Source organism: Durio zibethinus, chromosome 10 (genome assembly GCF_047325235.1).
Source record: "Durio zibethinus cultivar Kanyao isolate XHJ-2024 chromosome 10, ASM4732523v1, whole genome shotgun sequence".
In the NCBI taxonomy this organism is placed as follows: Eukaryota; Viridiplantae; Streptophyta; class Magnoliopsida; order Malvales; family Malvaceae; genus Durio; species Durio zibethinus.
Genome location: NC_143171.1, coordinates 9,844,435 through 9,864,754, shown reverse-complemented (window position 1 = coordinate 9,864,754; position 20,320 = coordinate 9,844,435). Strand labels below are relative to the sequence as shown.

General features: G+C 34.4%; 4 protein-coding genes and 1 pseudogene across 10 annotated transcripts; 3 read left to right on the top strand and 2 right to left on the bottom strand.

Moving 5' to 3' along the window:
* Window positions 1–44: 44 nt before the first annotated feature.
* On the top strand, window positions 45–3,809 carry LOC111292490 (aspartyl protease family protein 1-like; annotated as a pseudogene). The gene is made up of 9 exons (XR_016345750.1): window positions 45–590; window positions 705–840; window positions 1,259–1,494; window positions 1,637–1,817; window positions 1,971–2,072; window positions 2,159–2,232; window positions 2,320–2,419; window positions 2,512–2,569; window positions 2,918–3,809. The product of XR_016345750.1 is annotated as an aspartyl protease family protein 1-like (transcript).
* A 3,501-nt stretch (window positions 3,810–7,310) lies between these two features.
* LOC111291795 (aspartyl protease family protein 1-like) lies at window positions 7,311–11,670 on the top strand. The gene is made up of 10 exons (XM_022883815.2): window positions 7,311–7,800; window positions 8,435–8,570; window positions 8,809–9,044; window positions 9,482–9,700; window positions 9,839–9,974; window positions 10,059–10,135; window positions 10,208–10,307; window positions 10,391–10,448; window positions 11,080–11,151; window positions 11,240–11,670. The coding sequence occupies exons 1-10, from the start codon at window positions 7,505–7,507 to the stop codon at window positions 11,449–11,451; spliced, it is 1,542 nt and encodes a 513-aa protein (XP_022739550.2). The 5' UTR covers window positions 7,311–7,504; the 3' UTR covers window positions 11,452–11,670.
* A 161-nt stretch (window positions 11,671–11,831) lies between these two features.
* Window positions 11,832–14,822, bottom strand: LOC111291796 (Putative methyltransferase family protein). Of its 4 annotated transcripts, none has more exons than XM_089766734.1 (8): window positions 14,546–14,822; window positions 14,353–14,457; window positions 14,197–14,283; window positions 13,854–13,874; window positions 13,618–13,711; window positions 13,438–13,522; window positions 13,136–13,289; window positions 11,832–13,054 (listed from the first exon to the last, which is right to left on the bottom strand). In XM_089766734.1, exons 1-7 carry the CDS (start codon window positions 14,681–14,683, stop codon window positions 13,145–13,147), a joined length of 675 nt encoding a protein of 224 aa, XP_089622860.1. In that variant the 5' UTR covers window positions 14,684–14,822; the 3' UTR covers window positions 11,832–13,054; window positions 13,136–13,144. The 4 variants fall into 4 exon arrangements, with proteins under 4 accessions (XP_089622860.1, XP_022739552.1, XP_022739551.1 ...); XM_022883816.2 differs by having other exon boundaries at window positions 12,717–13,054; window positions 13,824–13,874; XM_022883817.2 differs by lacking the exon at window positions 13,854–13,874.
* Window positions 14,823–14,882: 60 nt separating this feature from the next.
* LOC111291797 (uncharacterized) lies at window positions 14,883–16,683 on the top strand. 3 transcript variants are annotated; one of them, XM_089766735.1, is made up of 5 exons: window positions 14,883–15,217; window positions 15,427–15,545; window positions 15,677–15,734; window positions 15,835–15,912; window positions 16,030–16,340. In XM_089766735.1, the coding sequence occupies exons 1-5, from the start codon at window positions 15,016–15,018 to the stop codon at window positions 16,128–16,130; spliced, it is 558 nt and encodes a 185-aa protein (XP_089622861.1). In that variant the 5' UTR covers window positions 14,883–15,015; the 3' UTR covers window positions 16,131–16,340. The 3 variants fall into 3 exon arrangements, with proteins under 3 accessions (XP_089622861.1, XP_022739555.1, XP_022739554.1); XM_022883819.2 differs by lacking the exon at window positions 16,030–16,340 and adding an exon at window positions 16,347–16,683 and having other exon boundaries at window positions 14,904–15,217; XM_022883820.2 differs by lacking the exons at window positions 15,835–15,912; window positions 16,030–16,340 and adding an exon at window positions 16,347–16,683.
* Window positions 16,684–17,985: 1,302 nt separating this feature from the next.
* Window positions 17,986–19,789, bottom strand: LOC111291976 (aquaporin PIP2-7-like). The gene is made up of 4 exons (XM_022884135.2): window positions 19,467–19,789; window positions 18,897–19,195; window positions 18,611–18,751; window positions 17,986–18,462 (listed from the first exon to the last, which is right to left on the bottom strand). Exons 1-4 carry the CDS (start codon window positions 19,750–19,752, stop codon window positions 18,343–18,345), a joined length of 846 nt encoding a protein of 281 aa, XP_022739870.2. The 5' UTR covers window positions 19,753–19,789; the 3' UTR covers window positions 17,986–18,342.
* Between the last annotated feature and the right edge of the window lie 531 nt (window positions 19,790–20,320).

Genomic DNA, 20,320 nt, shown 5'->3' with positions numbered 1-20,320 from the left:
TTCTTAACGACCATACATTAAAAAGAAAAGGTCCCCAGTCCACTTGCATGCTACAGTTTTACTTCCACTGCAACAAACGAGAACAACAAGCACACTTCTTCAAATCCTCCTAACAGAAACCAAATGCTACTAAAATAATAATATTTTCCTCTTGGAAAACTAAAGCAGCCGAAGATTCAAATCCATTCTTTTTTTTTAAGTTTTCCATTTCAATTTTCTTTTTTTTTTTTCCGAATGCAAATCTTTTTATAAGCTCCACTCGAATTCTCCTGAAAATAACCATTAAAGAAAATGTTCTCTTTGTTAAAGACTATCTTTTTCGTCTTGATGCCAATCTGGGTCTTAAGCCTTAAGCTCAGCTATGGCCGTATCTTCACTTCCAAGATGCACCGCCGTTTTTCTGAACCCGTCAAGAACTGGTCCAACTTCACTGGAAAACTCTCTCATTGGCCTGTAAAAGGCTCTTTTGAATAGTACGCCGTTTTAGCTCACCGTGATCGCCTTCTCCGCGGCCGTAAACTCTCTGATATCAATGAAACCCTTTCTTTCTCTGATGGCAACTCCACTTTCCGAATCAGCTCTTTAGGATTGTAAGGATCTTTTTGCCCCATTTTTTTTATTTTCTGGGAAGTTTTAAATTTAGGGTTTAGTTGGAAAGTTGTTATTTTTATGATCTTGTTTGCGATTTTTTTTCTTGGGTGTAGTTTACATTATACAACAGTGCAATTGGGGACTCCAGGGGTGAAGTTCATAGTGTCACTTGATACAGGGAGCGATCTTTTCTGGGTTCCCTGTGATTGTACCAAATGAGCTCCAATTGAAGGAACGACTTATGCTTCTGTATGTTTTCTTCTTTTTCTTTTCCTTTATATTATGAAATTTTTATGTTTTCTTGGCCTTTTCTTCATGTTGCTAATACATTTGGAACTCTAAGAATGTACTTCAACTTGTCCCCATAAATACAGCTATGTTTCGAATTTGTCTGTCTGTAGCAAAATTTTGCACTCAGAACCTTCTTTGTTCATTCTAGATGTCAAATATGTAGTCCAAAGAAGCCTAGTAGTACATTTAAGAGTAGAAACTGTATCTCATTTTGTTTAAATTGCCCCATAGATGCTGTAACAGTCCAACTTTTCGCTACAATGGATCAGTGGGAAAAAGTATGAGTGGGGGCTTAGTTAACCTACTAGGTGTGATGATCACGTCTTTCACTAGTTGTCCTTGTATTGATATTAAACTATGCATTTTTTGGTGGCAGGATTTTGAGCTTAGCATATATGACCCTAAAGGATCATCAACTAGCAAAAAGGTCACCTGCAACAGCAGCTTGTGCGCACACCGTAACCAATGTGTCAGAACATTCAGTAATTGTCCTTACATGGTCTCTTACATGTCAGCTCAATCTTCTACTTCTGGGGTTCTAATGGAGGATGTTCTTCACCTAACAACTGAAGATAGTCATCCTGAATTGGTTAAGGCATATGTCACATTTGGGTGAGCTCTCTTATTATTCAGCTTAACCAGTTGAATATCATATTCTGGTATTCTTCCTTTTTTTGAAAGGCTCTGCAAAGGCCATTATTTGTTTCCCAACTCTTATCTAGGTTAAGATGACAATGCAATATGAATTGTGCAGCTGTGGGCAGGTACAAAGCGGTTCATTCCTTGATGTTGCAGCTCCCAATGGTTTGTTTGGGCTTGGCATGGAGAAGATAGCAGTTCCTGGCATTTTATCACAGGAAGGTTTAACAGCTGATTCTTTTTCCATGTGTTTTGGACATGATGGAATTGGAAGGATCAGTTTTGGAGACAAAGGTGTAAGTGGTAATTTTCTCATTTACTTGATGCTGATCATCTATTAATCTTTAGATAGATGTATTTGCCGATGGAACATTTTATGTTATTCTTTAACATCTAGTCATGATTTATCTTGCAGTCCGACCTATAACATTACCATAACTCAAATTCAGGTGGTGACAACTTCAATTGGTGGTGATTTTACAGCTCTTTTTGACTCTGGGACCTCATTCACATACTTGGTTGAACCAACATATTCAAATCTTGCAGAGAATGTAAGTACTTCACGTGTTAAAATCCGATGAAACTTGATCCTACATTTAAATGATGTCTCAACTTAGTAATTTACGCTCTTTTACAGTTCCATTCTCAGGCAAAAGACAGGCGCCGTCCACCTGATTCAAGGATCCCTTTTGAGTACTGTTATGATATGAGGTCCATTGCTTACTCTTGTTGGTATCTTCTTTCTCTTCACTTAGGTTGAATTTTGTACATTTTATCTTTTTACTTTGTGGCATCCAGCCCTGATGCAAATGCTAGTTTAATACCTAGTATGAGTATAAAAATGAAAGGTGGAAGTCTCTTTCCTGTGTATGACCCGATAATTGTCATTTCCACTCCGGTAATATCCTGACTTTTTTCTTTCTTTCTTTCTTTTCGTTATTCTTAACACTGAAAATTGCATTAAACAGTTTGATCTCTAATTATTTGCAGGGTAAACTTGTATACCGCTTGGCTGTCGTCAAGAGTACAGAACTGAATATTATTGGACGTAAGGCTTGCATATTGAATGTGATTAATGGAGTGCTACTGCTATGTTATTAAGTTGGAAATGATTAAAAGGCAAACCGCAATTTGCTTGTTTTCGTGGAGCTCTTACACTTGTAATCTCACTGAAAAATTACTGCATATGAATCTGGTTCCTTTATTGCCTGGCTGTCTGCGTTAAAGAATGACAATAGGTGAATCAGGCAATGTGATTTCACATTGTTTGATTTAATGAGGCTCATTAATGCACTTCTCTGTAGACTGTAGATGATGAATCAAAACCATCTCCACAGTAACTTATATTTCTCCATGATATGTGTTTGCTTATTTGGCTGTTCTTTCCTCTAAACAGAAAACTTTATGACTGGCTACCATGTGGTGTTTAACCGAGAAAGATTTGTCTTGGGCTGGAAGAAGTTTGATTGTAAGTGATGCTTTTATTCGTAAACATACTTTTTCTCTGGCCTTACAGTTTTGTCTCATAAAAAATACTTTACAAGTTGAATGTGACGTGAACTCTTATATTTCAAGATCAACTCTAGTACATAGCCGATGTGGGATTCATGACTTCTCTCTAAGATCATGACACTGCCTCTGCACCTCCTGCCTTTGTTGCTGGAGTCCATAATTATTCCACTCCAAAATCAGCTAAAAATATCAGGAATAACAATTCTTGCACTTCAGTTGCCTTGCAATCTTGCCATATCCATGTTTCTCTTCTGTCTTTCTTCGGAGTTGTCTCCATATTGCCTCTATTATTATAGGGCATTTCTTGGGCCACTTTCTCAAGCCAGTTGCAGTTCCCTGCTTTAGCAAATTTTGAGCTATACCCTCCTTTTATCTTCACATAGGAATAGCAATGAAACTACCTTTACCAGTTTCCCTAGCCTATGCCATGGTTTATGATTCTTTTCATACATCTATCTTCTTCTTGTTTTTAGATAAATTGGTAAGCTGGTAAAAAATGATCCGCTCACTTCGTTAGGCTCTACGTAGGATTGTATCATTGCTTATTGTCCATATCTTTTCATTTCCTTTAAGCATTTAGCAAAGGATAGGCATTTGTTCATTATATTATTGTGGTATTTTGAACACCCAGGCAGAGACATGATTCTCTTTCATGTATAGCCACAATACAGATTTGGTGGAAAAGCTTTCTGGAACTGAACTATGAATTTGTTCGACTGTGTTTCAATTTTCAAACTTTGCAATCTGAGTTTCCAATTTTCTGCTGAGCAACTTTCTCCTTGACTTTTCTTGCATTTCAGGGGCCACCATTAAGCTGACTTAAATAAGAGTTGACACCTAGCAAAATTATAAACTTAAAATCAGCAAATAGATGGACAGAATTGAGGGGTAAAGGAATCAACACGGCAAAAGGACATTAGAAATTTAATAATTGAAATTTTAATTTAATCGATACATATAATTATTTTTAATTTAATAAATTTAGATTATATTTAATGTATAAGATTAATGATAAGATATGATGATAATTATTTTATATTATATTTGAATTTTTATTTAAAGAAAAAGATAAGGATTATAAGGAGGATTAAAATTTTCTTGATATAAAATTATTTAATCCTCTTTAAGTGAAAAATATTATTTTTAATTCATAAATTAAATTTATATTTTTAATTATATTTTTAAAAATTATATCAATAATTTAAATTATATATTTTTTGAAAAAAAAAATTTGATAAATAAATAAATTATTTTATCTAAATTTTTATATATATTAAATATAAAATAAAATAATATTATTTAATTTTATTTTCTTTATAATATTATTTTATCTTATCTTATCATATCTTATATATCAAATATAATCTTAATTTTTAACATTTGTAATTTTTTATTCTATCTTAAATTGCAGTGTTCTTTGTAGAAAAAAAAAAAAAGTTAAAAACCTTGATAGAATTTCTATAAGTCATCACTCAACTGGGTCGGGGTCGGCCATGGTCTAGACTTTCTACCTCGCAGGAACCTTCGGAAAGTCGATATTTTGCAAATAAGTTTTCTTTACAGGATTGCGTGTGACTTAAATTTTATACATGATTGACTACTTGTCTATGGTTTGGACTTCTAACCGACCAAAAGTATTCAAAGTCTTCTTTTTTTTTTGTTTTTTCTTTTCCATTAACCAGGCATTTGGTTGAGCAATTGCGAAGCTATCGTCGACCTTGAACCATTCTTTTCTTTTTCCTTTTTCTTGTTGGGATGGGAAATGAAATAATGAACTTTACCTTGGCTGTCGTCAGTGTTTTTTGACAACGCCATTTATGCTTCGTGGATGTTGCCTTCCGCTTTCCCTCTTGTCCCCTAACATTGAAATGTTCAAACTTGAAAAGTTAAAAAAAAAAAAAGTAATTAATTACAGATTATTAACTGTAATCTACACTTTAAAATGTTTTATATTTTTCCTGCATATTTTATTTGTTTACATTAAAAATAATTATTGATAATAAAAATTTAAACTTAAATTTTATAAATAAAATATGTAATTTTTATCAATCTAATGGCTCCGTTAAAGTCAACATTTTCATTTAATCCATAGTCTTAATTGTACTTGACTTTTTTTACGGTAATTAAATGACAAAAGGCAAACGAAATATTTCTGCCACGTTTAGTGGGTAGTGGGTCCCACCCTGGCGTACGTTGCGCAGCGACTAGAAGGCGACCGTGTGAAGTGTGGATACGGTTACGGCCACATGATTGAGAATGTTCCACATGTATGAAGATCTTGACTAGATGATTGGAAGGGAAAATGGAAAATATTGAAAGAGAAAAAAAGGACGATGAGTTGATGAAAAATGAGAGTAATAATAAAATATTTTATTATTATTATAAGTTGGACGTAAGATTTAAGGTGGAGACAAGTATTGAACAATGTTGTACACGTTGCAGCGCAAAATAGTTGTAACGTGGAGTCCCACCCTTTCCTCCGTCTCGGTTACTTCCACCAACTAACCTCCAACCCTCCCTTACCCATTTTTCATCCTTCTCTATTTTCCTTTTTTTTTGCAAATATGGCCTTCTTAATTTTTTTCCTTCTCTTGCGCCCCTTGATTCTTCACTTTTCTCTTTCTGCCCCTTGCCCAACTAAACAAAATTTTCTATTATTGAATCTTGCAAGTCTTCTTTTTTTTTTTTTTCTTTGAAGTTAAATTATTTAAGTTTCCTTTGGTTGGTTTTTTATAATAAAAATGAAAAGCAAAAAATATGAAATAAATTAAAAACATTAGACAAATAGCAAAAAAACTAAAATACCAAATACATGAAATTGTTTTCTTTACTTGATTAGTGACTATTGATTAATGAATATTAGCCCTTAACTAATTACATTTAGTTCTATTAAGAAACTAATTTATTGTGTACAAGTTAAAGATAATTTTATTTATTTATTTTAAACAGAAGGTAAGTTGTTTTAAATATGAATTGATTTCAACATCTCATTAGCCAAAGAATTTCAACACAAGTTTCTTAATAAAGTAAATATGATATAGACCTTTCATTAGAATATATATAATGTATAACTTACTGATGATGAGAAAGTACATAATTTCTTAAATGATACTACACTCTGATTGGATAATTAAAGGAAAAATTTTAAGTCAAAGATTTCAAAAATCTTCAAAGCGTAACCAAACAAGAGCTAATTTTTTTGGCCGGAACAAGAGCTAGATGACTAATGTAAAATAATAATAATTATTATTACTATTCTTTTTTTTATCAATAAAAAATTTAGTTAGGTTTTTGGCTTATCACTTTCTTGGATAAATAATTAAAAAAAACAACTAGGCCTGATTCATAATATATCATGCATGAATAATTTAAACATACAAGATAATTAAAGAATCTATACTTACACAAATTAGAATAAATATAAAATTTGAAATTTAATAAAATTAGTTTATATTAAATAATGATATTCATAAATTTAAAATTTAAATCTAAATTTTATAATCATTTTTTCTATCTTAAATTTTTTAATAAAAAAATTAATATAAGCATACATGTAAAATAAAAAAAGCAAAAAAAAAATCATAAATTATAATCAAGTAGAAAAAATATTAGCTAATAGCTTAGGGATTTCTTAGCTAAGCCATATCCAATAACAATTTCTTTAAAAGGGAAAAATATTTACAGAGCAGTACAAAATTTGGATACCAATTAAAGGTATCTAAATAAATTTATAAGATATAAATGAATAAAACATTTAATGAATAATTTATAAATATATTTAGTTTTTATTTATTTTTATTTATTAAATTTAATAAATAAATAATATTTTAAAATTCATTAATTAAATGAATATATTATGAATATATAAAATTAATTTATGTTTAATTTATTTATACCCAAAGATATAAATTAACACAATATTTAATAAACAATTCGTGAACAAATTTTATTTTTTTATTTATATTTATTAAAATTAAAATAAATAATCACAAAAAATATTTTAAAATTTATTAATTAAATAAATAAATTACGAATATAATAAAATTTGTTCGTATTTTATTCTGTTCATTTACACTGAAAAAATTCTAGGGCTTGAATATAAAAAGAGAAAAGAATCAGGTATACAAACGAAAAATCTCCAAAATAGAAGGTGTTTCCCGACAACAAAAGAGGAAAATAATTGTAATAATTTAATTAATAGTAAATATACATACTTTGCATGGGACCCACTTTCCGACCACTCTTGAGGACCAAACGACCGCTGTTTCATTTGACTTTTGCCTTGCAAATTTTTCTTCAAAACACCAACCAAACCCGAAAATGTCACTCCATTTCTCTCAAAGGTTTCGTTTTTCTTAAGTTTAACCCCTAAAGGCCGAAACACCAAACAACAACTTTTTTTCCACATTTTTTGTGGAAGAAAAAGATTTTTTTTTGCAGGGCAGAATTAGAGGAAAGGAAAAGCTGAGACATGAATGAGTTTAGTAGTTACAGTTGTGTGTTATTGTTAGTGGTTTTGGGGTTTAGCGCGGGAAGTTGTTATGGGTTTCAAACTTTCGGGTTTGATATGCATCATAGGTATTCGGATCCGGTTAAGGAAATACTGCCCGTTAATGAGTTGCCGGTGAAAGGAAGTCCGGAGTATTATAGTGCTATGGTCCACCGTGATAAAATAATTAAGGGCCGTCGATTGGCAACGGCTAATGATCAGACGCCTGTTACGTTTTTCGGTGGGAACGAGACTTATCAATTGGATTTCTTGGGATTGTATGATTTCTTGCCACCTCAATCCAACTTCTTTTTTGCTTTTATGAATTTCACATTTTTCTATGATTTTTAAAGAAAGTATTTTTGTTGGATAATTATGTTTTTTTTTTTTTTTTGCTTTTGTAATAGTTCAACAATTATTGGAAGTGAATTTTTGAAAATCCGTAGACTTTACTTTCACTTTTTTTTTTTTCAAGAAACTTTTTCTTTTTAGTTTTTTTTTTTTTTCATTTTTGTTCCGTTTGTTTGGTGAGAAAAAAAGTGGGTTGTTTTCTTTTGTTTTAGTGTTCAGCTTAATTGTTTAGGAGGTTTGGACTATGTTTGGTTGGTGGAAAATGACGAAGGAAATAGAATTGGGAAGAAAAGGTGAAAAAAAAAAACTTTTTCCTTCTTCACAACTCGTGATGATGAGTTATATTATGCAGAAAGCTTCTCAATTTGTATATCTCAAATTTTTTTGTGTTTTTTAAATGCTTGTTTGAGACTTTGAGCTTCCCTTTCCTTCAAAATTTCCTCCAACTATTCTCTCTCACTCTGCCATTCTTTTTTTTCTTTTTTTAATTCTCCAGAATTTTCTTCTTGCTCTAGGATTGAGTTGTGAAGTAATGGTTTTTCCAAAATTTGAGAATTGCAGCTTACATTACGCCAATGTATCAGTAGGGACGCCAGCTTTGTCATTTTTGGTGGCATTAGACACCGGCAGCGATCTCTTCTGGTTGCCATGCGATTGTACCAGTTGTGTGAAAGGCATAAGGATTGCCGATAATCAGGTAATCCTTTTATTCTCTGAAGTTTTATGCTTTAATTACTCCACTTCTTCATTTTCAAAATCCTGTGAAGCTTTCCTCAGTTTATATCTAGTTTATTAGAAATTTGGCCTTTTCGTTTCTTGACCCCTATTTTGACCTGCGACTGCCAATGTATATTTTTTTCCCTCCCTTCTGGTTTAATATATTATTGATGCATGAACAACCATTTTGATGGTATCTTTTGTAATTTTTGTTGCAGTTATTAGAATTTAATATCTATAGCCCTAATACGTCAACTACAAGTTCCAAGGTTTCCTGTAACAGCGCCATGTGTAAACAACAAAACAAATGTTCTTCACCTCAAAGTGATTGTCCTTATCAAGTTCTCTATCTGTCCAATGGCACCTCATCTACTGGGATCTTGGTCGAGGATGTCTTGCACTTAACTACAGATGATGTTAAAACCAAAGCTATTGAAGCCAACATTACTTTCGGGTTTGTACCTTTTGGTTGCTTTGCCATTAAGAAACATTATTGTAAATGCCGGTATTTCCACTTTTCTGTCTTGGAAAATAGCACCAGCGAATGATATGTAACTGTGACCAACATGATTTGCACTGCTAATTTTTGAATCCCATAGTTTTTTTCAAGTCTAAGTAAAATAATATGATTCTCGGGGTACGCTGCTGCAAGTTGGGTGAAAAATCATCCACCAGAACTTTTTTTTTTTTGGAGAATTTATTTTGCAGAATTTTAGAGAGAGAGGGGTGTGGTCAGTGAGGTTTCTTAAAAATGATTATTCATGAAAAATCTAGGTCACTTGTATCCTCTTTCCTTAATATTGCTTCTTCACATTGTTATTGGCATATCTGTTTGGGAATTTTTTACTTGTTGTAGGACTAGGAGTTTGATGTGGTACTCTTCTATTGCAGTTGTGGGCAGATTCAGACTGGATTAGATGGTGCAGCTCCTAATGGTCTTTTTGGGCTTGGTATGGATAACATATCTGTTCCTAGCATATTAGCAAAAAAAAATATTGCTTCGAATTCTTTTTCTATGTGTTTTGGAAATGATGGGGTTGGAAGAATCACTTTTGGTGATAGTGGCAGCTCAGATCAAGGAGAAACACCATTTAATCTCAGGCAATCACAGTAAGTGGTTACTTTTCTGATTGAATTAATGATGATAACAAACTTGTTAGTTTAAGATCCGGCCAAACACACTGTTTCTGATACTTGTTTCTTTTAGTTGGTTTTACTGACGCTTTTCTTCCTGATATTCATTTTCAGCCCCACTTACAATGTCAGTATCACTCAAATAAACGTGGGAGGAAACGCTGAGAATCTTGATTTCAATGCAATTTTTGACTCCGGTACCTCATTTACCTATTTGAATGACCCAGCATATACACTTATTTCTGAGAGCGTAAGTAGTTTAAATCGCATGTATCCTGCTGTTTACTGGATATATATTTTTTTCATAAGTATTTATCATAATGTTATTTGGCAGTTCAACAACTTAGCCATAGAGAAGCGGCATATGTCTAATTCTTCCGACCTTCCCTTTGAATACTGTTATGACCTAAGGTAATCTATTTATTTAAAGCCTTTATCCTTCATAGTCCGAGGCCTCAGGCACTGACTTCTTTTACCTTACAGTGCAAATCAAACCAGCTTTCAGTTCCCTGTAGTGAATCTGACAATGAAAGGTGGAGATCCATTTTTTGTTACGGAACCAATAGTGGTGGTTTCCTCACGGGTAAACGTTCATTTTAATTTTATCAGATGTCAATCCTGCCCCTTGGCTTATGTTGAAATTAATCTTTTCTTTTTGATCTCCAGCGTGGGAATGTATATTGTTTGGCTGTTGTGAAAAGTGACAATGTGAATATCATTGGACGTAAGTATCCCCCGACACAATTAACTTTACTTATTTTTGGAGCTTACTTCACAATGATTATAATGATGATTCTGTTATTTCTCATCAAGTTGAAAATTTGGCCTAGTGTGTCACTGAACTTACACTTTCATTTGATAATTAATTTACCTTTTCTAGGTGGAACTGAGAACGGTGAACATTTAGTGTGAAGAGAATATATAGCTTCAGAAACGCAACATGAAAGCCATATAAAATAATATCGGAAAGTGCTATGATTTGAAATTTCAATAAAAATCATATATGGGTTTTCTGTTTTCCATAGCTACACAAATTATGGTCCATGATTTTTATATAAAACACAATATAAATACACAAATTATTAATATTTTACATAACATGAATATACAAAGTGTTAAGTCTACGAAGATTGGAAGATGCATTGATCTTGTATCTTACAAACACCGGAGTGACAATAGGGTCCACTGTTGCTAAATCTCGTTGTCTATAAAATAATGTAGCTCCTCTAGTTGTATCTGGACTTAATTGAAGCCTGACATGCCATTAGTTTCTGGGTGCATTGAGTCAGTGTTTTTCTTCTAGGTATTCAGTGAATGCTTGATTGCTTCTTACATTTTTATCAAATTCAATCCAGAAAATTTCATGACTGGTTACCGTATAGTCTTTGATCGTGAGAAGATGGTACTGGGATGGAAAGCATCCAACTGTGAGTAACTTCTCCTTCTGTTTCCTGCGCGTTTTATGCAATCCAATTGATATCTTAAATCTCTAACAATAAGATCTCATTTCTACAGGTTATGATATTGAGACTTCCAACACTTTACCAGTGGAGCCACCAATGGCGGTCCCTCCAGCTACTGCTGTGGATCCTGAAGCCACAGCAGGGAACGGTCAAAATTCTGACTTTCCAGGGGGATCGCCACCCTTGTCAAACCAATCACCTCGGATGAAAACTTTGTCGTTTGCACTCACAATTGCTGTCATTCCATTTTTTGCCTTAATTTAATCATTCTTTACTTCAGAGCTCCCCCATCCCAACTCTGTACCGTAGGGCTTGTTTTGGATACACAGGAGGAGAGCATTTTTAGCTTCCTTATTTTCTTTTTTCTCTAGTGGCATAATTACACGGTGTTGTAAATATGTTCCGATTTACCAAGAGACATTGATTATAGCATTTCTTACATTTCTAAGTTATAAAATTTGGAGTTGCGTACCCTTTCAAAAATATTCTGTTTTACATATGCAAGTTCGAGGTTTAAATGTTGGAGACTTAAATTTTAGCATTTTTAATTTTTACAATTTTAATAAATTCAAAATTTAAATCTTGATATATGTAATTTTTTTTAATTTTCAGATTAAGATATATTTATATCATTATGTTATACATGCATCAATATTCTACTATTGTTTGTAAAGTTTAAAACTTCCGGTCACACTGCATAGGTTGTCAAATAGTATCAACTCAATAATGTTTACCTGAACCCAACCCAACCTACATAGCCTATGGGCATCACAAATTGTATGCTATGTTCGTCCTTTGAGAATAGAATCCGCTACTTGAATGCAACGCACGACATCGACCCCTACAATGCATCCCTCGTACATTTGCAGCAAAGCTTAAGGAGTGTTTGCCGATCAATAACAAGGCAAAGAATGCTGGAGCAACAATGGTTCCTTCTTCAACAACTTTTGATAACACCTACTACAAGTTGATCCTTCATGGCAAAACCCTGTTTTCTTCTGACCAAGCTCTTCTCACAAATCCGAGGAAACCAAAAATTTGATATACAAGTTTGCCAGTTAAAAGCAAACTTTAGATAAGGCTTTTGTAACTCTATGATCAAAATGAGTAGCCTCAATGGAGACCAAGAGAAACTGTCTCTAGAATTTATAGCTAAAGAAGCACAACTACGTTATTGTGATAAGTTGAGGCTTTATAGAGATCTTAAGAAACTAGCTTTAGGTTTACTATACTTCATTTGCCCAGTTTAGGCTGGACCGCGTCCTGCTGTGAGAACAACATACTCGCCTTCTGAGTGAATAAGTAAACTATTAAATAAGAAGCTACTCACTGCTCTACTTCCAAACACTTTCATGTTTGAGCTACAAATAGTTCAATAACATGCTACTGAAAGAATAATCTAGGAAAGCACAAAAAAGATTAAATAGTTCCCTCTTCTAGCATCTTCAGGCCCAACATAATTCTAAACAATTTAGATCATCAAACGAAAAAAGCCAGCTTGACCTAAAAGGTCCTTGACATGCAAAGCCTACTTTAAAGATGGGACTTTCATTGATGAAATATAGATGAACAGAAACAAGAGACTTCGACCTTATCTAATGCAAAAGTAAAACTGGCTATATGCATCAAAACGAGTTGTTGACATATCCAGAGTAAAACTGGCAAGCTACATCTCGCAAGCCATTTTCTAACTAACAATAAACATAAATCGAATTAATTTTCAACAATTTTACAATGTTACAATCTTACTAAACTTGAGTTTGTCTATGCAGGCATGGTTCATTTCTGCTACTAAGAGCAGTATAAATCAACACATATATAAGTGAATTAAACCACATAATCATCTGGCACCAGTGCAAGAAGTTTCCTGCAGCAGTCGGAAGTAAGAATGCACATCAGAATGGCTGCATAAAAAACTTCTGCAAGCTAATCTAATGTTGTTCATTACCTCAATCTGCTAGTGATTCAACACAATTTCTGCTAATTGAATGTTTCCACTAAGCCTAGCTGCCTTATCAGATGGCAATAACGAAAAACCATCAAGAAGCTTCACACACTTGAGTCCCCATTTGACCATTAGGAACTCAATAAGATGATGGCCACTGCACATTATTTCTCAGCAGAAACACTTATAAGAACTTGATTTTGGAGAACACGACAAAATTCCCCACCATAATTTCCGATTAGTGTTTCAGAAACTATAGACAAAAATATATCAGAACCCAAATGAGATGGAATATAGAATAGTACCTTCGATTATGATAAGTTGTTATGAAAACTGAGCCTGGGTTCCTTTGGAGCAGAAATGCCACAGTAGCAAAGAGGTCATCAAAAGCTTATGAACACAAGTTTCATTTTCGTTTCAGCTTAAGTTAATTGATTAGCTAAAAGAAAAAGCCAAATATCAAGAAAATTATCAAGAAGTTTTACCACGCGCATCATAAAGGACATCAGCGCCAAGAATAATTTTTGGATGTAAACTAAATATGGCTACATCCCAAACTCCCCATGTTAGTCCTAAAACCTGAAAAGCAAAATTTAAATCCATGAAAATGAAATTGACATGGACACCAGGCCGAAAAAGTAAGACAGCATTCAAGCAAGCAAAATAAAAAATTATTGTAAAGACAGTTTACTTTACACTTCAGTTTATTTAGATCACACACTTTTTCCATGTTGTCCAGCACCTGCATATATATCAAAATCAACACTAAGTAAAATATAATTTATAAGGCTAAATGCTCGATTTAGGACCAAACCTTTGGTATCAAACCTTTAATTTGTACCAAATTAAGGTCAAACGTTTTCAATTTGTGACAATCAAGGATCTTTGATATCAATTTGTAATAACTAAGGATCTTTTATGACAGAGACAAGCAAGTGCTCAACACACGCCGTTAAAGGGATATAATCAAAATTAATTTCCATTAAGCTTTTAAAGCTAGAAAAAAAAAGGACAAATTTCTCCCATGACAATATGTTTGCCAGTAACTAATAAGTAAACACTACCTCCGATCTATTTGCATCATCAGTAAGGGTAACATTGGAGCCGACTTTGGCAGCTACCAATCCAGGTAAGCAAGTTCCGGCACCAAGCTGCAAAAAACAAATATCAACATTCGAAGAAACTCAAAGCTTAAAACTGGAATTAATGGGGAAAAATACCTCGACTACACTATTCCCGGAAAAGCGCAATCTCCGTTGCCAAACATACTCAGCCAAGACGATACTACAAGGCCACACGAACAACCCATAGTCTTCTTTCATATTCTGATTATTGTAAACAAATTTTAAAAATAAAAAATAAAAAATAAATATATACTCTAAAAGCCTTCTCCTTTTAAGAAAAATATACTACCTCAATTATCGATATAGAGAAGGCGATTTTCTCCGAATCGAAGAAAGAGTGACGAGATATAGTCGCCATTTTCTCATCGGTAAGCTCCTCGCCTTCTCCATCTCCGCTGTCGTCGTCATCGTCGTCGTTTCTTCTCATATCGGCTCCTATTTATCGATTTAAAGAAGGTATGATATATAAACTCTTCCGAAACGTTGCGTCTTAAATCGCCAACGGCCCAACGCGACAACGTAGAAGCTTTAGACAACAAAGATTAACGGTCATGATTGAGAATGGCCCACGCGTAAAATGAACTCACAGATCTCAGTACACGTTGCACGCATGCAATCATTATCTTCTATCTCTTTTGTCCGATTTTTATTATTCTATTGTTTTATATTACGAACTTAGAAGTTTGCTTTCTGCAACTTTCCCGAATCGTCAATCGGGTCACTGCTCTTCTTTCTTTCTTTGTCAGTTCACTGATTCTGATGGCTTTTGCTCATTATTTGGTTGCGGTTCCAATTGATACGTCCAAGCACGCAAAAACTTCATTTCTCCCTTCTTCTATGGAGTCTCTGTCTTCGTTAGCTTTCACTTCCTCATCATCATCTTCTTCTTCTCCTTTTCCTCTCTTGTCTAAAGCCCGAAATCTCTCAATTTTTCCCAGAATTAACAGAATCAGACACAAAGGTAACGTGTTTTACTACTGCTATGATTTTCATATTTATTGCAGTGTTGGGTTTAGTGTTCTTGAGTTTATGGAATTTGAATTGACACGGAAAAAATGGTTTACTGGGAACAAATTATGTTGAATTTAATGGAAAATTTAGGCTGACTATAGTTGTTATTGCAAGCTACAATTTTGATATTTTCTGTGTTTTTGGTCTAATTGTGAACAGCCAAGGCTGAACCTCAAAATTCTGAAGTGAATGTGGCAGCAGATGCATTTACTCATTTCAAACATCTGCTACTACCAATAACGGACACAAATCCTTATCTTTCAGAAGGAACAAGACAGGTGACCTTCGTAAACACCCCAATCTAAATTCTTTAAAAGAGGAAAAAAAAATGGTGCTTCTTTAAGATGCCCAAACCCTTGTCTGCATTTGGCTCGTCACCCTTTGGTTAAATTCTTAAATTTTTAAGCAGGCAGCTGCAACCACTGCTGCTTTGGCAAAGAAGAATGGGGCTGACATTACTGTTGTGGGTATGTGCACTGTTCTCTGTCCGTACCATTTTGCATGTATTGTTATAGAACATATTTAAAGCAAAGATTTCAAGAACCAAGTACTCTATGTACGTTGCAGTTATTGATGAAAAACAGAAAGAGGCGTTGCCAGAGCATGAAGCTCAACTGGCTAGCATTCGTTGGCATCTGTCTCAAGGCATGTATTCTATGAAATCTTAAATTTTGCAAAAATTCACTATAGAAAATTTGGAATATGTAAATAATTGCTTACATATATGTATCTTACATTGGTTTGATATTGCTGTGCCTACAGCCATGGCTCAGGGCCAATGGAAAATTCACCATGCATGGTATTGCTTACATGTACTAATGGAGAAATGGTCCGTTGGGCATTTTCTTGGTCTTGCTTCCTAGGAATTTTCATCAGAAATTAATTAGAATCGATATTTGGTACAAATATATTTGACCATATTCTTTGTGTATCGCATGGATGTGCCACAAAAATGTTCTGATTTAAAAGTACAATATATACATGAAATTAAGGTGTACTGTGCTAGTTACCATTTGTCTATTTTTTTTTCTTTAAATGTAGCTTTCTAACCAGGTGCTAACTGGTGTGAAAAGCAACAGGTGGGTTTCAGGAATTCAAGTTGCTGGAGCGACTTGGGGAAGGAAGCAAGCCTACTGCTATCATTGGTGAAGTTGCTGACGACCTAAATTTGGATCTAGTGGTTATAAGCATGGAAGCCATCCATTCCAAGCATGTGGATGCAAATCTACTGGCAGAGTTCATCCCATGTCCGGTCCTACTTTTACCATTATAAAATGTATAATCTTTGAGATTGAACTCAACTGTGTTGCAAATGCCAGTTTTCTCCTAGGCTTTAGTGGTCTCCATTTATTTTGTTTAAGCTTTACTAATTGATTTGCTTATATATGGAAGTACTAGTCTGGTAAGATTACAAGAGTTTGGAATGGCAGAATTGGCATTATCCATGAATGATTGATCTTGGCATATTCTGAGGCAAAAAAAAAAAAAATCTAGAAGTGCCAGATTGATAATAATGTTACAAGTAGAATTTAGGATCTGTATCTCGTTGAAGCAATGAGTACGTACATATAACTTTTTCACAACAGCTGAGAGGGCAACATTTTTACGCAGCGGTGATCTTGGAGGGAGGAATATTTTGTGTTGTGGGGGGGAGGGGGTGGGGCAGCTTTTTGACAATATCCGTGAAAATAGCATTGTGCTCTTTCAGAGAAACAGCTGTAGCTGGTATGAGTAGGAGCCCAACTATGCCCACCTGTAAATCTGAGGGAAAGACCTGTTCTAAGGTAGTTGAATGGTAGAAAGGGTCCAAGATACGTAGCCCCTGAGGGGCTTTCCTACGCACTCTAATGCTCAACTGTTTAATTATGTGGAAAACTTGGGCAGTGTTAGGTGGGTTCTTTAAATAAAGCTCTATTTTACTCCTATTCGAAACATGTGAAAATGAATTTGACTGGCTGACAGAGTTGTAAATGGTTCATGGACCTGCCTCTAAGCATCCATTCCTGATCCTCTACTATCTACTCTTACATACAAATACAGCTCTACTTTGTTTGAGAAAGTAGCATCTAAATTCTCGTGGGGTGGTTGAAAATTTTTTTTAAGAGAAATTTAAGATAAATAAATTGTTCAGTCTTCAAATCAAAAAATATATATATTATATATGATAAAAAATAAATAAATATAAATCATACATTTAATATGATCTTAACAAATGATCATTAATAAAACTTAAATTCAAAACTTTTTATTCTGAGGAGGAAGAGTTTTGACCAATTGAGTCAACACTTATTTGGTGGGCGGTTGACATGCTACACATTATCAAAGGGCTGCTTCTGTTACTGGATCGGATGCATTTAAAATGCAAGCTGAGTACCTAGCAAGATGTAATAGTGTGGTTTTGGTATAAGCCATATACGGGGTTTTCCTCCTTGTCCTCTTCCCTCTTTTATCAATTGACCTTGGTCGGTGTCGGTAAGTTATCTGGGAGCTCCCTCTTTGTGCATCCAAAAGCATTGCATTTTCACCTTAACCTTGTACCTATTATGAATTTATACTGAATGGTTGCTATTTTCACACTTTTTGTCAACGGAGAATGTGTTATTTCTCGTCATCGTCCAACGTTAATTTCGTTGCTACCTTTTACCACATATACAAGCATGCGCGCGTACAGACACATATATATATATATATATTCATACTATATTGTTAAATAGTAAGGTCCCTAGATTAAGACAATTGAAAGGGGAATCTGCGGGGTGCCTGCATAGAAATGCTGTCTTCTAAAGCAAGAAAATGAGTTTCCCAAGACAGCTGGTAGCCCCTTCTGTGCGAATACAAGGCATATAAAACAAAATACGTATAGGAATGTTCAGCATGCCGATCTTGACGCATTAATTACATAAGCCTGGCATTCATATTTCCACTCACTTTTTTTTAAACCTTTATTAAGATTCACTTAATGTTACAACTACAATTAACAAGTGTTGACACTGAGAAAACACACACAGAAGCATATAAATTTTCCAAAAGAAACATACATAGACAGCATATATAGGAGCCAGGGTCCACTGGCCTTTAATTTGTAGGGTTGCTGCGGAAGGATTTCAAAGCTTTGATGGCCGTAGCTCTCAGTATGTATTGATGATATGCTGCTGCGGCAAGCGCTCCAATGAAAGGGCCAACCCAAAATATCCACTGTTTTACATCACCACCACCAATATACAAAAATAACCCTCAAAAGTTAATATCAAACCATCAATACCAAAATGGCCAAGGAAATCTGCCACTAATCGAATTTATCACTATAATAATATGGTAAAAGTGAAATTAATTAACTATATACCTGATCATCCCAGACTTTTTCATTGTCGTAGATCACGGCGGCACCAATGCTCCTAGCCGGGTTTATGCCAGTTCCAGTAATGGGAATGGTGGCCAGGTGCACCACAAACACAGCAAATCCTATTGGCAAGGGAGCCAACACCTAAATGGCACCGGTATCAGAAAAGTTTAAGTCATAAAAGCTTCAGAAAAACAGCAGAAAAAGCTAATAAAGAGTAGCTTTTCTTAAATACGAATCATATTGAGTGGTCTTGTGTACTGGTCCTGTCTGCTACTATAATACTCACAGGGACATAGGAATCACGTGCATTTCTTTTGGGATCGGTGGCAGAGAAAACGGTGTAGACAAGGACGAAAGTGCCAATGATCTCAGCTCCCAAAGCGGTGCCTTTTGAGTACCCAGGAGCCACGGTGTTGGCACCGCCCCCTGGTGTATTATTGTAGTAGTGCCTCATGATGGTTTTCGCTAAACCTGCGCCACAAATAGCTCCCAAACACTGCGCAACCATGTAGAATACCGCTCGAACCAATGAAATCTTCCTGGCCATGAACAACCCCAACGTAACAGCCGGATTAATGTGACCACCTGTTATAACAACGAGTTAACATTTGATCCACCTTCATGTTTTCATTGAAACCAATTTAATCATAGTATATCAATTTTCTTAGCCAGAAGAGATCAAAAAAAGAAATAAGCTTCGCCTATGACAAGTCAATATGTCCTCTACTTCTTAGAGTAGCTTGGTTCATTCTCTGACTAGTTTAACCATGCAAATGAATACCCAATAGCTAGGGATAGGAAAATAAATACAAAAGACAAAACCAAAGTTTCAGTGGAGCTGAAGTTTTTTGATTACCTGAGATTCCGGCGGTGCAATAGACGAGAACGAAGATCATGCCACCGACAGCCCAAGCAATACCGAGAGGACCAACACCATCACAGGGATGTGCTTGCCTTTGGTGACCGATAACGGTGGCAACTAAGATGTAAAGGAATAAAAGGGTAGCAACGAACTCAGCAAGAAGAGCTCTGTAAAAGGACCAGCTCTTAAGCTCTTCCATGTCCAACAAGCGAGCCGGTGGAGGGTCTACATAATCCTTCCCATGTAGCTGGTGAACTTGGCCATCTCTACTATTTTCCATGGATACTATTGTTTCCAATTCTTGCGATAGAGTTACCTCCTTTTTTGCTCAAGTTAAGAGCTGCCGATCTGCTTGCTTTGGCAGTTATGGCTAGGCAGTAGTACTTTCTTGGAATAAATGTTCGAGAGAAAATGCAGTGGATCCAAATTACAGCTACTGGGACCATATGACAGAACAATTAATGCCCAATACTTCGGTTGTAAAGTCCACTTGTGTGCTATCTAATCAAAAGCAAACCAAGCCTGAAATAAGTTCATTTGCATTAAACACTTCTTATAGAACAGGCTAAAATAAAAAAAAAAAGTTTTTGAATTTTATTATTTTATTTAGATAAATTTTATATTTTTATTATATCTAAATAAATTTTTAATTTTTACTTTATATCTAAATAAATTTTTAAATTTTAATTTATATTCAAATAAACTCTTAATTTTTAATTTATACTTCAATAATCTCTTAATATAAATGAAATAAATATTTGCTTAAAAATATAAATAAAAAAATATAAAAATTTATTTAAGTAAAATGATAAAGATTTTTTTTTAATTTTTTTTTGTTGCCGAGAAAG